Source organism: Scyliorhinus torazame, chromosome 18 (genome assembly GCF_047496885.1).
Source record: "Scyliorhinus torazame isolate Kashiwa2021f chromosome 18, sScyTor2.1, whole genome shotgun sequence".
NCBI lineage: Eukaryota > Metazoa > Chordata > Chondrichthyes > Carcharhiniformes > Scyliorhinidae > Scyliorhinus > Scyliorhinus torazame.
Genome location: NC_092724.1, coordinates 74,611,885 through 74,627,609, shown reverse-complemented (window position 1 = coordinate 74,627,609; position 15,725 = coordinate 74,611,885). Strand labels below are relative to the sequence as shown.

Here is a 15,725-nt window from a genome sequence, read left to right as displayed (position 1 = left end):
AAGCCATTAATATTGACTGTAAATGACCATGACCCCAGCACGTATCACTGCAGCACTATGGAAATTCCTCCACATCCCCAACTGCTTCTCCTCCTTCAAGGTGCTCCTTCGTTGAAGATTTTGGTCACCTTCCCTAAAACTTCTCCTTCGTCTCAAGCGCACTCTTTTCATTAAGCTTCTGTGAAATGCTGTAGGATATTTATTATATAACTTTAAAGAACGGTTGGGAAGCAGTGACCATGATATAAAAAAATTCAGTTTAATGATAAGGGTGAAAAAGTTGAGGATAAAGATATTTAACTAGAAATTTAAAAATCATAGTTGGATGAAAGGTACTGTGCCCAAATTAAATGTAAGGGAAAAGTAAACCATTGTTCAGGAGGTGGCAAGGGTACAAATCAAATGTATTCCAGTAAAGAGAAAAGAGTGAAAAAGAAAAATGAAAACCACCCTTTATTTCAGTGAGGCCCCTTCCTATGTCTTTTGTCTCCACTTTTTTCTCTGTGATCTGTCCTGATAGGTAGAAGTTCACCAAATTAAACTTATATTGATTAACAGGTGACCAGGTGAAAATTGTAACAACCTGTGTATGTGTATATATAAATACATATTATATACACAAACAGATTATATTAAAATGCCCCAAGGTGCTTCACAGGAACATCGTCAGTCTTAAACTGATGCCGATACCAATGACCATACAGCTCAGGGCCGAGGCAGCTCAAGACACCAATGGTGGGGCGAAGGAACCAGGGGATGCTCAAGACGCCAAAATTGGATTAAACAAACATTTTGGATGTTTGTAGTACTTGAGGAGATGAGACCATGGGAGGTTTGAACTGAAGAATAAGTATTTCAAAATCAAGTATTGGCAACAAAAATTGAGAAATGGGCTCCGAATTTCAATTGCTGAAGCTTCCCCAAGTAGTGGTAGCATCAGTACTCCTGCATAGCAATAATCATGACAACTAATAGAGTACCTTGTAATATAAAATCGATGGAGCAGCTAACTTTAGCTATGACGGTGAATGGTGACAGGCACTGTGGATGGTTGAACACTGGAAATCCTATAAAGATTTACCTCTAAAATGGGATCTGCAACATATATTGTCAAATACTATAGATAGAAAAGTAACTATAAGGAAAATTGGAAAGGCCAAGGGGAATACTACTTCAGTAATATAGAATATATAGGACAAACAGCCAATTTAGTCAGTGCTTGGTTTTATACTCCACTTAAGTCTCCTCCCATTCCATCAATCTCATTCTTTCTCAATTACTTCCTATTCCTCTTTCTTTCTAAAGTACCTAAGCTATTGACCACAAGCACCATCTGTGGTAACGAGTTCCACATTAGGGAAGATAACGCTGTAGTGGTATTGTCACTGGACTAGTAATCCAGAGACCCAGGGTAATGCTCTGGGACCCAACATGGCAGATGGTGACATTTTAATCAAACTTTTTTTTTTTTTTTTTTTTTTTTTTTTTTAAAGCCTGGAATTAAAAGTCTAATGATGACCACAAAACTATTGCCGATTGTTGTAAAAAAACATCCTGTTCATTAATGTCCTTTAGGGAAGGAAATCTTCCATCCCTACTTGGGACTCCAGGCCCACAGCTGTGGTTGATTCTTAACTGCCCTCTCAAGGGAATTTAGGGATGGGCAATAAATGCTGGGCCAGCGAGCAATGCCCATTAATGAATAATTTAAAAAATTGTCTCAGTGAATGGATAATACACAGAATAAAAGAGCGCGAGGAGAGCGGCGGGGACACAGGATAAAAGAGCGCGAGGAGAGCCGAGGGGACACAGCTGCCGGAGAAGCGGCCTTCAGATTTTCGGCGGGAGCAGTGGCCAGGGGTCTGTCGGGAAGGTACGTTTTCCTCTTTAACTCTTCATGTGTTGGTAAGTATTGTGATTGGGAAGGAAAATCTTTATTCCTTTCACTTATTCATTATTTGATATTATATTTATAATCAGTTAAGGTAAAGTGTGAAAATGGCAGGAAGTCCAAGACCCGTGTTACGCTCCTCGTGCTCAATGTGGGAGTTCAGGGACGCGGCCGATGCCCCTGACTCCTTCATGTGCGGGAAGTGTGTCCAGCTGCAGCTCCTGTTAGACTGCATGACGGCTCTGGAGCTGCGGATGGACTTACTTTGGAGCATCGTGGATAGCACGTTCAGTGAGTTGGTCACACCGCAGATTAGGATTGGTGAGGGAGACAGGGAATGGGTGACCAAAAGGCAGAGAAAGAGCAGGAAGGCAGTGCAGGTGTCCCCTGCGGTCATCTCCCTCCAAAACAGGTATACCGTTTTGGATACTGTTGGGGGGAGATGACTTACCAGGAAAAGGCAGTAGTAGCCAGGCTCATGGCACCGTGGCTGGCTCTGCTGCACAGAAGGGCAGGAAAAAGACTGACAGGGCTATAGTCATAGGGGATTCAATCGGAAGGGGAGTAGACAGGCGTTTCTGTGGTGGGAAAGGAGACTCCAGAATGGTATGGTTGCCTCCCGGATGCACAGGTCAGGGATGTCTCAGATCAGCTGCAGGACATACTGAAGGGGGAGGGTGAACAGCCAGCTGTCGTGGTGCATATAGGCACCAACGATATAGGTAAAAAAACAGGATGAGGTCCAACAGAATTTAGGGAGTTAGGAGATAAGTTAAAAAGTAGGACCTCAAAAGTAGTAATCTCAGGATTGCTACCAGTGCCACGAGACAGTCAGAGTAGAAATTCAAGAATAGTCAGAATGAATACGTGGCTTGAGAGATGGTGCAGGAGGGAGGGGTTCAGATTTTTGGGACATTGGAACCGGTTCTGGGGGCGGTGGGACCAATACAAATCGGATGGTCTACACCTGGGCAGGACTGGAACCAATGTCCTAGGGGGTGCTTTTGCTAACACTGTTGGGGAGGTTTTAAAACTAATGTGGCAGGGGGATGGGAACCAGATTAGGAAGTTAGAGGTCAGTAAAAAGGCAGCAACTACAGCCAGTAAGGTTCTAGATAATAAACTCAACGTGACTAAAGGGAAGAGTAGACAGGGAAAAGATGATGAACGCAAAGGGACAGATGGTCTGAGGTGCATTTGCTTCAATGCGAGAAGTGTAGCAGGTAAGGCAGATGAACTTAGGGCTTGGATAAGGACCTGGGAATATGATGTTATTGGTATTACTGAGACTTGGTTGAGGGAAGGGCAAGACTGGCAACTAAATATCTCAGGGTATAGATGCTTCAGGAGGGATAGAGAGGGAGGTAAAAGGGATGGAGGAGTTGGATTACTGGTCAGAGATGATATCACAGCTGTGATTAAGGAGAGCACGATGGAGGATTCGAGCACTGAGGCAATATGGGTAGAGCTAAGAAATAGGAAGGGTGCAGTAACATTGTTGGGACTTTACTACAGGCCTCCCAAAAGCGAGCGTGAAGTAGAGGTACAAATATGTAGACAGATTATACAAAAATGTAGGAGCAATAGGGTGGTCGTGATGGGAGATTTTAACTTCCCCAAAATTGAAATGGACTCATGTAGTTTTGGAAGCGTAGATGGAGCAGAATTTGTAAGAAGCATCCAGGAGAGTTTTTTTAGAGCAGTATGTAAATAGTCCAACTCGGGAAGGGGCCATACTGGACCTGGTATTGGGGAATGATCCCGACCAGGTGATTGAAGTTTCAGTCGGTGATTACTTTGGGAATAGTGATCACAATTCCGTAGGTTTTAGGATAGTCATGGACAAACACGAGAGTGGTCCTAAAGGAAGAGTGCTAAATTGGGAAAATGCCAAGTATAACAACATTCAGCAGGAGCTAGGGAATGTGGATTGGGAGCAGCTGTTTAAGGGTAAATTCACATTTGAAATGTGGGAGTCTTTTAAGGAAAGGTTGATTAGAGTGCAGGACAGACATGTCCCTGTGAAAATGAGGGATAGAAATGGCAAGATTAGGGAACCATGGATGACGGGTGGAATTGTGAGACTAGCTAAGTTGAAAAAGGAAGCATACATAAGATCTAGGCGACTTAAAACTGATGAAGCTTTGGAGGAATAGCGGGAAAGTAGAACAAATCTCAAACGCGCAATAAAGAGGGCTAAAAGGGGTCATGAAATATCTTTGGCTAACAGGGTTAAGGAAAATCCCAAAGCCTTTTATTCGTATATAAGGAGCAAGAGGATAACTAGAGACAGGATTGGCCCACTCAAAGACAAAAGAGGGAATTTATGGAGAAGATACTGAGGGATAGGATCTGTTCACATTTGGAAGAAAATAGACTTATCAGTGATGGGCAGCATGGTTTTGTGCAGGGAAGGTCATGTCTTACAAACCTAATAGAATTCTTTGAGGAAGTGACAAAGTTAATTGATGAGGGAGTCAGAGGAAATGGGTGAGATTCTTAATGAGTACTTTGCATCGGTATTCACCAAGGAGAGGGACATGACGGATGTTGAGGCTAGGGATGGATGTTTAAATACTCTAGGTCAAGTCGGCACAAGGAAGGGGGAAGTTTTGGGTATTCTAAAAGGCATTAAGGTGGACAAGTCCCCAGGTCCGGATGGAATCTATCCCAGGTTACTGAGGAAAGCGAGGGACGAAATAGCTGGGGCCTTAACAGATATCTTTGCAGCATCCTTGAGCACGGGTGAGGTCCCGGAGGACTGGAGAATTTCTAATGTTGTCCCTTTGTTTAAGAAGGGTAGCAGGGATAATCCAGGGAATTATAGACCTGTGAGCTTGACGTCAGTGGTAGGCAAACTGTTGGAGAAGATACTGAGGGATAGGATCTATTCACATTTGGAAGAAAATAGACTTATCAGTGATAGGCAGCATGGTTTTGTGCAGGGAAGGTCAGGTCTTACAAACCTAATAGAATTCTTAGTGGAAGTGACAAAGTTAATTGATGAGGGAAGGTCTGTAGATGTCATATGCATAGACTTCAGTAAGGCGTTTGATAAAGTTTCCCATGGCAGGTTGATGGAAAAAGTGAAGTCGTATGGGGTTCAGGGTGTACTAGCTAGATGGATAAAGAACTGGTTGGGCAACAGGAGACAGAGAGTAGTGGTGGAAGGGAGTGTCTCAAAATGGAGAAAGGTGACGAGTGGTGTTCCACAGGGATCCGTGCTCGGACCACTGTTGTTTGTGATATACATAAATGATCTGGACGAAGGTATAAGTGGTCTGATTAGCAAGTTTGCAGATGATACTAAGATTGGTGGAGTTGCAGATAGCGAGGAGGCCTGTCAGAGAATACAGCAAAATATAGATAGATTGGAGAGTTGGGCAGCGAAATGGCAGATGGAGTTCAATCCAGGCAAATGTGAGGTGATGCATTTTGGAAGATCTAATTCAAGAGCGGACTATACGGTCAATGGAAGAGTCCTGGGGAAAATTGATGTACAGAGAGATCTGGGAGTTCAGGTCCATTGTACCCTGAAGGTGGCAACGCAGGTCGATGTGGTCAAGAAGGCATACAGCATGCTTGCCTTCATCGGATGGGGTATTGAGTACAAGAGTCGGCAGGTCATGTTACAGTTGTATAGGACTTTGGTTAGGCCACATTTGGAATACTGCGTGCAGTTCTGGTCGCCACATTACCAGAAGGATGTGGATGCTTTAGAGAGGGTGCAGAGGAGGTTCACCAGGATGTTGCCTGGTATGGAGGGTGCTAGCTATGAAGAAAGGTTGAGTAGATTTGGGTTGTTTTCGTTGGAAAGTCGGAGGTTGAGGGGGGACCTGATTGAGGTCTATAAAATTATGAGAGGTATGGACAGGGTGGATAGCAACAAGCTTTTTCCAAGAGTGGGGGTGTCAATTACAAGGGGCCACTTTTTCAAGGTGAGAGGGGGAAAGTTGAAGGGAGATGTGCGTGGAAAGTTTTTTACGCAGAAGGTGGTGGGTGCCTGGAACGCTTTGCCAGCAGAGGCGATAGAGGCGGGCACAAAATGAAATGAAAATCGCTTATTGTCACAAATAGGCTTCAAATGAAGTTACTGTGAAAAGCCCCTAGTCGCCACATTCCAGCGCCTGTTCATGGAGGCTGTTACAGGAATCGAACCGTGCTGCTGGCCTGCCTTGGTTTGCTTTCAAAGCCAGCAATTTAGCCCTGTTAGCATCATTTAAGATGCATCTAGACAAATATATGAACGGGCGGGGAACAGAGGGAAGTAGATCCTTGGAAAATAGAAGACAGGTTTAGATAAAGGATCTGGATTCGTGCAGGCTGGTAGGGCCGAAGGGCCTGTTCCTGTGCTGTAATTTTCTTTGTTCTTAATAAACTGGGCAGATTCTGTAGGACAGATGTACCTGGCCAATCTTATAGGATTTTTTGAAGATCCAGAGATGAAAGAAACACAGTGGATATTGTTTGTAAGGATTTTTTTTAAAGCATTTAGTGAGATGCCATATAAAAGACTTCTGCAAAAACAAAATCATCTGGGATTGAGGATGTGGCTACAAGGATAGTGTCGGAGGCAAAAGATCTGGGTATCAAGAATGTTGAACAAAGATGTGATGAATTGTGTTCCAAAGAGGTCAGATTTCAGATTTACAGGAACAATCTGGACTTTGCAATCGAGGGAACAATATGAGAATTTACTGATTACACCAAATGTACCTAATCAAATACTTATTAATAATCTATGTAAACCATATTCAACTGGCGTGGCAACTTGTAATAAGAATTGTGAAGAACAAAAGGAAGACTGAAGTTACCAGAATAGATAAACAGATAACAGATGTGGTAAAATGAGATGTAATGCTTTTTGGAAGCAAGAATGGAGAATGGAAAAGCTCTTAAATGGTGCGATTTTAAAAGGGCAACTCAGAGGAACCTGGGTTGGTAGATATCAGGCCATTAAAGGTGGAAGCATGCGGTGATAAGGACACCAGTTTTAAAGGGCAACTCAGAGGAACCTGGGTTGGTAGATATCAGGCCATTAAAGGTGGAAGCATGCGGTGATAAGGACACCAGTTTTATACCAGGAACACAAAGCCAATAAGGTTTTAGCTTGTACAGAAACCTAGTCAAGAGCCAGCTGAAGACCCAGGCGCAACTCAGTTTTTAAACCAATTGGAATAGTGCAGCCCAGATTCACTGGAAAGGCATGAGGATTCGCAGGAATAGCAAGGGTCTGGGAAAATCAGAGCTTTTCATTGTTGTTGACAAGTGATGCGGTGACCTGATAAAATCTTTTAAATAGTGATTGAACGTTTCCACTGTCGAGTGAGCGTGCAAGGGATGGGAGAAGCCTGTTAGAGAACGTATGGTTAGAAAAATGTCTGAGTGGTTAGAAATTTAAATTTTCTCGCATACTCTTGCTGATGTAGAGTCTGTCAATTATTTAAAAAAGGAATTATTTTATTCCATGAAGAAAGGAATACTGAAGAGTAAAGTGAATAAGCATGGTAGAGAAGGTTGAACTAAAGTATGTGAGGAGTGAGTGGCGAGTGGGACACTCTGAGTATTAAAGGATAGGAGGAATAAATTGAAAGTAGAAACAGATTAATTGACTTTCCAAAAATTAAATGGACAGACTTGCCCGTTTCTGAGTTCTTGCGCTCCAACTGAAGTAAAACCCTGAAACTTATAACAGTCCTGATTGAATATACTTGCGAGAAACAAAGAGGATTATTATACATACGCCCTGAGGAAACAGATGGGTGACTGGGGGATTGGTGAGGTGCACTTTGTCCTTGGTGACCCAGGGTTTCAATTGCTGCCTGGTTGTTCCAAATCTCACTCAATTGGGCAGTGGGCTGTTGCCAAGATGTTGAAGCGACAAAGCTGGGTGAATGAACAGGGCTGAGCTGCTCGGAGCCAAATTGGCTGCTATTACCATCATTTGGGGGAGTGTGCCAAAGGGTCGGTGACAAAACAGTCGGCGTCTGTGTGGCTCTGGGCTGCGCGAGAGCGGATCGGTTTCCATTCACTTCCATTTCCTCAGAATTGTGGGCATGCCAAGATGGTGTCTGGGCACTGCTCTTCTGGGCAGCTTCTACCCCATCAACATCCTCGACTAGGTTAGTAAGGTCACATGAAGAGGCCTAAAGTTACCGAAAGGAAAACAATCAAAGGAGGCATTACAGAGTAAAGGTATCAGTTTTATATCAACATTGCACTCAATAACAACATCCACATGAACAGCATTACAAGAAATTCGAAACAAAACAAATATCCCTCACCCAGACAGGGCAGGATTGATACAGACACTCTCATACCTATCACCTTTGGATGGGTGATATGTATGCGTGTGCCTCTGCAGACAATCCTTGGGCAAGGATACATATCCTCCAATAAAGCAGAATTTAAGTTAGATAGCTTGTTGATTCCCTTAAGTTCCTATTTCTTTTAATTTTGTCTTTATCGATGGATTGTTAATGGAGACAAATCTTGAAGTCAAGCAGAGGAAGCAAGGAACTCAAAGTGTCAAAATAGTAAACTGTGTTGTAAAATTTTGTATTTTGGGTAGAAGAATCCAGACTTTATGGCACCCAAGACATTGGAGGGGCTTGTTTCAATTGGCTGTCTGGTGTCCAATGGATTGGCCGGGGACTGTATACTGTCCAGCAACTGACAGTGATTGGTTGCTGTCAGGTGGGGTTTATCGGCGAGAACCCGGGAGAAGCCACTGGACCCTCAAGGTGGAAGCAGCTCTCACTGTCTCTGCTGCCTGCTGTCTAAAGGCAGAAATATTTAGACCCTGAAAGAATCTGTCTCCCTCTCTCTTGAATGCTGGCTGCCTGCTATTTCTGGGAGTCCACAGTGAAAACCATTACAAGCTGAAAGAAAAGATAACATCCATCTGAAAACTTAGACTGAAAGATGTCCAACTGAAACAAAGACTCTTATCCTTTTATTTCAATCATTATTTAACACCCCCTCTTTTCCCTGTTTGTCCGTCCATGTGTGTGTGTGTGTGTGTGTGTGTGTGTATAGAGATATACACATATATATCCCTAGTCGCCACATTCCGGCGCCTGTTCGGGTACACAGAGGGGGAATTCAGAATATCCAATTCACCAAACAGCACGTCTTTCGATACTTGTGGGAGGAAACCGGTGCACCTGGAGGAAACCCACGCACACAGCACAGCAAGAACCTGCAGACTCCGCACAGATAGCGACCCAAGCCGGGAATCAAACCTGGGGCCCTGGTGTTGTGAAGCCACAGTGCTAACCACTGTGCTACCAAGCCACCCACAAATAAACGTTAATTTCAACTGTGTTGCGACACCGCATCAAGTGGGGCTGGAATTAACCGTGCACTGGCCCAGGGTGTTGTAACAAGAACGATATTCTGGTAGATCTTTGCACTGCAATCTGTGACTGTGCCTTCAGAGATGTAACAAATTACAGCTGAACTTTCTCAACAAGGTTTCTCCATATAAAGGACTGGGCACAATAAATGGTTGCAGTTAAAGCATGATTTCGGAGGATTGGGCATCCTATCCGACAGTGATGATACAAAGTTCCAGTTACTGGGCTATCCATTGCTTGAAACAGCAGCGTTCAAAATGGAAACCTTCCTAAAACCTGAGGCACAGGATATATTTTAATTAAGTTATCTCATTACAGAGGACGCGGGGAGAATTTATATTGGACTCAACTCAGGAGTTCCATCATTCATCACAGCTTCTCAGAGTCACACTGTGAAATCACTCACACTACATCTAGACAATTGGCTCTGCACTCTTACCGACATTGGCTGGAGATCTGCCTACCTGATTTTCCTGCCCAGCTGAGGTCTCCCCGACTTGCAAGCTGATAGTGCTGAGCACAGACTGCGGCCTTCCCTGTTGAACATGCTGGAACTCGGATGGTGGGAAGTGCGGGTGAGATTGGTGGGTCCAAGCTAGATGGCTCTGATTGAGGAATTGCGTGTGGGAATGGAGGTGGTGAGGTTGTGAATACTCAGTTTGGTATGTCTGGCCCTGGACTTGCTCCATGTGATACTGCTGGAAGTACGAGTGGGCAGGGCAAGGCCGGTGAGACCCTGGTCTGGTGGAACTGCACCGGCAGCGTTGGGAGCAGCAGGAAGCATATTTCGATGCCCTCTGGTGTTGACAGGATGGTGACATCGCACTGCCTGAAGTCATTGCCATCTCCCCTGTAAAACATTAATTAATTAATATAGTACATGGGGTAAGGAAGGAGACAATCTTAGTGTCAAGGGACAATCAAAGAATGCCACAAGGGTCATAAACCTTTAAACTCTAACTTCTGGAAAATTAACCTGTTCGCTTACAAATATTTAAGCTTCCTCAATAAGGTTTAGCCAATACCCAATGGACGCAGAGAAGGCATTTGATCGGGTGGAATGGGAATATCTGTGGGAGGTACTGGGGCGGTTTGGATTTGGACGGGGCTTCATCGACTGGGTCAGACTGCTGTATCAGGCGCCCATGGCAAGTGTACAGACGAACAGGTTAACATCGGGCTATTTTAGGCTTCACAGGGGTACGAGGCAGGGATGCCCCCTCTCCCACCTGCTGTTTGCACGGGCCATAGAGCTGCTGGCAATTGCAGAGAGCCTCAAGGGGCTGGACCGGGAGGGGGGTGGAACACAGTCTCGCTATACACAGACGACCTGCTCCTATATGTTTCGGACCCACTAGAAGGGATGGAAGAAATTATGAGGATTCTAGGGGAATTTGGCCGGTTTTCGGGTTATAAATTGAACATGGGGAAAAGTGCGATGATCGCGATCCAGGCAAGGGGGCAGGAGAGGCGATTGGGGGAGCTGCCGCTTAGAGTGGTAGGGGGAAGCGTTCGGTACCTCAGCATCCAGGTGGTGTGGGAATGAGAACGGCTACACAAGTTAAATCTGGCTCGACTAGTAGACCAAATGAAGGAAGATTTCCGAAGGTGGGACGTGCTACTGTTGTCACTGGCTGGGAGGGGACAGACAGTGAAAATGACTGTCCTCCCGAGATTCCTGTTTGTGTTTCAGTGCCTCCCCATCTGTATTCCACGGTCCTTCTTTAAACGGGCCAAAAAGGTGATCTCTGGCTTTGTATGGGTGGGGAAGACTCCACGAGTAAAAAAGGGGATGCTGGAGCGCAGCCGGGGGGAGGTTGGGCTGGCGCTGCCGAACTTTCGTAATTATTATTGAGCGGCAAATATAGCCATGATTAGGACGTGGGTGGTGGGGGGTGGGGTGGGGATGGGGTGGGGCGTCCGGTGTGGGAGCGAGTAGAGGCGGCATCATGTAAGGACTTTAGCTTGGGGGGCATTAGTAACAGCGCCTCTGCCGTTCCCGCCGGCATGGTACTCCACCAGCCCCGTGGTGGTAGCGGCCCTGAGAGTCTGGGGGCAATGGAGGAGACATGTGGGAGCAGAGGGAGCATCGGTCTGGTGTCCAATCTGCAATAATCACCGGTTTCCCCGGGGAGGCTAGATGGAGGGTTCCGGAGATGGCAGAGAGCAGGGATCGAGAGGATGGGAGATAGGTTTATAGAGGGGAGCTTTCCCAGCCTGAGGGAGTTGGAGGAGAAATTTGAATTGACAGGAGGGAATTAGTTTAGGTACCTGCAGGCGCAGGACTTCCTACGCAGGCAGGTCACAACTTTCCCACTCCTACCGCCAAGGGGGATACAGGCCGGCGTAGTTTCCAGAATGTGGGTGGGAGAAGGGAGGGTTTCAGACATTTACAAGGAACTCATGGGGTCAGAGGAAACGCAGACTGAGGAGCTGAAACACAAATGGGAAGTGGAGAGAACAACAAAGAACAAGAACAAAGAAAGGTACAGCACAGGAACAGGCCCTTCAGCCCTCCAAGCCCGTGCCGACCATGCTGCCCGACTAAACTACATCCTTCTACACTTCCTGGGTCCGTATTCCTCTATTCCCATCCTATTCATGTATTTGTCAAGATGCCCCTTAAATGTCACTATCGTCCCTGCTTCCACCACCTCCTCTGGCAGCGTGTTCCAGGCACCCACTACCCTCTGCGTAAAAAACTTGCCTCGTACATCTCCGCTAAACCTTGCCCCTCGCACCTTAAACCTATGCCTCCTAGCAATTGACCCCTCTACCCTGGGGAAAAGCCTCTGACTATCCACTCTGTCTATGCCCCTCATAATTTTGTAGACCTCGATCAGGTCGCTCCTCAACCTCCGTCGTTCCAGTGAGAACAAACCGAGTTTGTTCAACCGCTCCTCATAGCTAATGCCCTCCATACCAGGCAACATCCTGGTAAATCTCTTCTGCACCCTCTCTAAAGCCTCCACATCCTTCTGGTAGTGTGGCGACCAGAATTGAACACTATACTCCAAGTGTGGCCTAACTAAGGTTTTATACAGCTGCAACTTGACTTGCCAATTCTTGTACTCAATGCCCCGGCCGATGAAGGCAAGCATGCCGTATGCCTTCTTGACTACCTTCTCCACCAGTGTTACCCCTTTCAGTGACCTGTGGACCTGTACCCTAGATCTCTCTGACTTTCAATACTCTTGAGGGTTCTACCATTCACTGTATATTCGCCACCTGAATTAGACCCTCCAAAATGCATTACCTCACATTTGTCCAGATTTAACTCCATCTGCCATCTCTCCACCCAAGTCTCCAAACGATCTAAATCCTGCTGTAGCCTCTGACAGTCCTCATCGCTATCCGCAATTCCACCAACCTTTGTGTCGTCTGCAAACTTACTAATCAGACCAGTTACATTTTCCTCCAAATCATTTATGTATACTACGAACAGCAAAGGTCCCAGCACTGATCCCTGCAGAACATCACTAGTCACAGCTATCCAATCAGAAAAGCACCCTTCCATTGCTACTCTCTGCCTTCTATGACCTAGCCAGTTCTGTATCCACCTTGCCAGCTCACCCCTGATCCCGTGTGACTTCACCTTTTATACCAGTCTACCATGAGGGACCTTGTCAAAGGCCTTACTGAAGTCCATAGAGACAACATCCACTGCCCTACCTGCATCAATCTTTGTGACCTCTTCGAAAAACTCTATCAAGTTAGTGAGACACGACCTCCCCTTCACAAAACCATGCTGCCTCTCACTAATACTTCCATTTGCTTCCAAATGGGAGTAGATCCTGTCTCGAAGAATTCTCTCCAGTAATTCCCCTACCACTGACCCAAGGCTCACCGGCCTGTAGTTCCCTGGATTATCCTTGCTACCCTTCTTAAACAGAGGAACAACATTGGCTATTCTCCAGTCCTCCGGGACATCACCTGAAGACAGTGAGGATCCAAAGATTTCTGTCAAGGCCTCAGCAATTTCCTCTCTAGCCACCTTCAGTATTCTGGGGTAGGTCCCATCAGGCCCTGGGGATTTATCTACCTTAATATTTTTCAAGACGCCCAACACCTCATCGTTTTAGATCTCAATGTGACCCAGGCTATCTACACACCCTTCTCCAGACTCAACATCCACCAGAGATAGAGGATGGTCTCTGGGCGGACGCGTTGAGTAGAGTCAACATGTGCCAGGCTCAGCCTGATACAGTTTGAGGTCGTTCACTGGGCTCACATGACAGTGGCTCAGATGAGCAGGTTCTTTGGGGTAGAAGATAGGTGCGTAAGGTTTGCGGGAGGACCAACGAACCATGTCCACATGTTCTGGGCATGCCCAAAGCTTAGGGGATTCTGGCAGGGGTTTGCGGACATCATGTCCACGGTGTTAAAAACAAGGGTGGCACTGAGTCCAGAGGTGGCGATTTTCGGAGTGTTGGAAGACCCGGGAATCCAGGAGGAGAAAGAGGCAGACGTTCTGGCCTTTGCCACCCTGGTAGCTCAGAGACGGATATTATTAGCTTGGAGGGACTCAAAGCCCCCGAAGTCGGAGACCTGGCTATCGGACATGGCGAGCTTTCTCTGACTGGAGAAAATCAAGTTCGCCTTGAGAGGGTCAATGTTAGGGTTCGTCCTGAGGTGGCAGCCGTTCGTCAACTTCTTTGGGGAAAATTAACCGTCAGCAGAGGGGTGGGGGGGGGAGGGGGTTTTGTTTAGTTTAGAGTAGGGGGTTAGAAAAGGTGGGATCTGTGAGGGAGGAAGACGGCTTTTGCACTATGTTTATATTTGTATGTACATTGTTTCTTCTGTTGTTGTCATAAATCCCTCAATGAAATGATTAGAATTCTTTTTTTTTATAAAAACTTTTTTTTAAAGTCCAACAAGTATTCATATTGGAATGACTCAGACAGGATTTTCTAACCTTAGGGAACTTTGACCAAGTGGTTGTTTGTAGTTTTCTGTGCTTTGCATATTGCCACCGCTATTCCTAAACCCATCACTGTCAAGTTTTTTTTAAGAAGTGGGAGGACCCAAGGACCTCTGAATACTGAGTTAGAAGCAATACTGACAATTGCAGACTAATTGGAATAATGTGAAAATATTCAGGGGAGTTAAGAGCGAGAAAGAATCAATAGTAATCAAATAGGGCACAATGCCAGGCCTGATTAGATACTGCTTAGAATCATAGAATACATACAATGCAGAAGGAGGCCATTTGGCCCATTAAGGGCGGCACAGTGATTAGCACTGTTGCTTCACAGCGTCAGGGACCGAGGTTCCATTCCCGGCTTGGATCACTGGCTGTGTGGAGTCTGCACGTTCTCCAGTGTTTGCCTGGGTTTCCTCCAGGTGCTCTGGTTTCCTCCCACAGCCCAAAGATTAGGTGGATTGGCCATGCTAAATTACCCTGAGTGTCCAAAAAAAGGTTAGGTGGGGTTACTGGGATGGGGTTAAGGTGTGGGCTTAAGTGGGGTGCTCTTACTGGGGCCATGTGGACTCGATGGGCCGAATGGCCTCCTTCTGCACTGTAGATTCTATGAAGTCTGCACTGATGCTGTGAAAGAGCACCTTACAGAGGCCCACTCCCCTGCCCCATCCCCTTAACCCCACCTAACCGTTGGACACGAAAGCGCAATTTTGCATGGCCAATGCACCTAACCTGCCCATGGACTGTAGGAAGAAACTGGTGCACCCGAAGAAAACCCACTCAGACACAGGGAAAACGTGCAAACTCTGCACAGTCACCCAAAGTCAGAACAGAACCTGGGTCCCTGGTGCTGTGAGGCAGCAGTGCTAACCATTGTGCCACCATGCATTCTTGGGGCAGGATAGAATTGTGTGGGCAAGGTGGATAGTTAGAAATTCAATACAATACCTGACACCATGTGGGAAGCTGCTAAGGTGACTGTAGATGTACAAGCAGCAGTGGCACTGAAGGATGCACATGGTAAGTTTGTTGATATGTCAACGGACAGCGAGACCCCAGATGGTGGCTCTTTCACCAAATCTGATTGCACAATTTCAGGACTACTGAGCAAGTCATCAGGAGGGAGATCACCCAACACAGTTAGCGTATCTGGCACAATAAAAGACAGCATGAACGGAGAAGCAAAACACCCGAATACTTGTTTCACCTGTCCAAAATATCTATTTTAGAATTGAATTATTAACCCGCCCCATCCAGTCACTGAGCAAATAAACTCCACTTTCCTGGTGAAAATCACTGAGTCCACCCAGGCATTTCCCACAGGATAATCATATGATGAGAGGAATATCATTCAACAACAAGCTGACAGATTTTAAATAATGGAGCCAGAATTTAACAACATTATAGCATTTTTGAAACTGCTCCGAACAGGTCTGGATTAACACCATACTCACTTGAGGGTGCAGCCTGATGGTCAGTGACAAAGCCAATATGTATTTAGTGGGCAGTAATTTGGCCTGAGTCAGTGGGCTTGTAGGTTCAAATCCCATGCCAG

The 15,725-nt window shown here is 45.9% G+C and overlaps 1 protein-coding gene across 10 annotated transcripts in view; it reads right to left on the bottom strand.

The window, feature by feature from the left end:
- The window catches only part of LOC140395308 (uncharacterized), a 242,710-nt gene that overhangs the window by 138,063 nt on the left and 88,922 nt on the right, over positions 1-15,725 (bottom strand). For 9 of the 10 annotated variants that reach the window (XM_072482912.1, XM_072482917.1, XM_072482919.1 and 6 more), the window contains 3 exons: positions 15,119-15,319; positions 9,714-10,099; positions 7,635-8,037 (listed from right to left, as the gene is read on the bottom strand). In XM_072482912.1, the coding sequence (XP_072339013.1) occupies positions 7,635-8,037; positions 9,714-10,099; positions 15,119-15,319 (990 nt within the window). The remainder of the gene's footprint in view (positions 1-7,634; positions 8,038-9,713; positions 10,100-15,118; positions 15,320-15,725) is intronic. The other variant, XM_072482914.1, reaches the window with a different exon arrangement.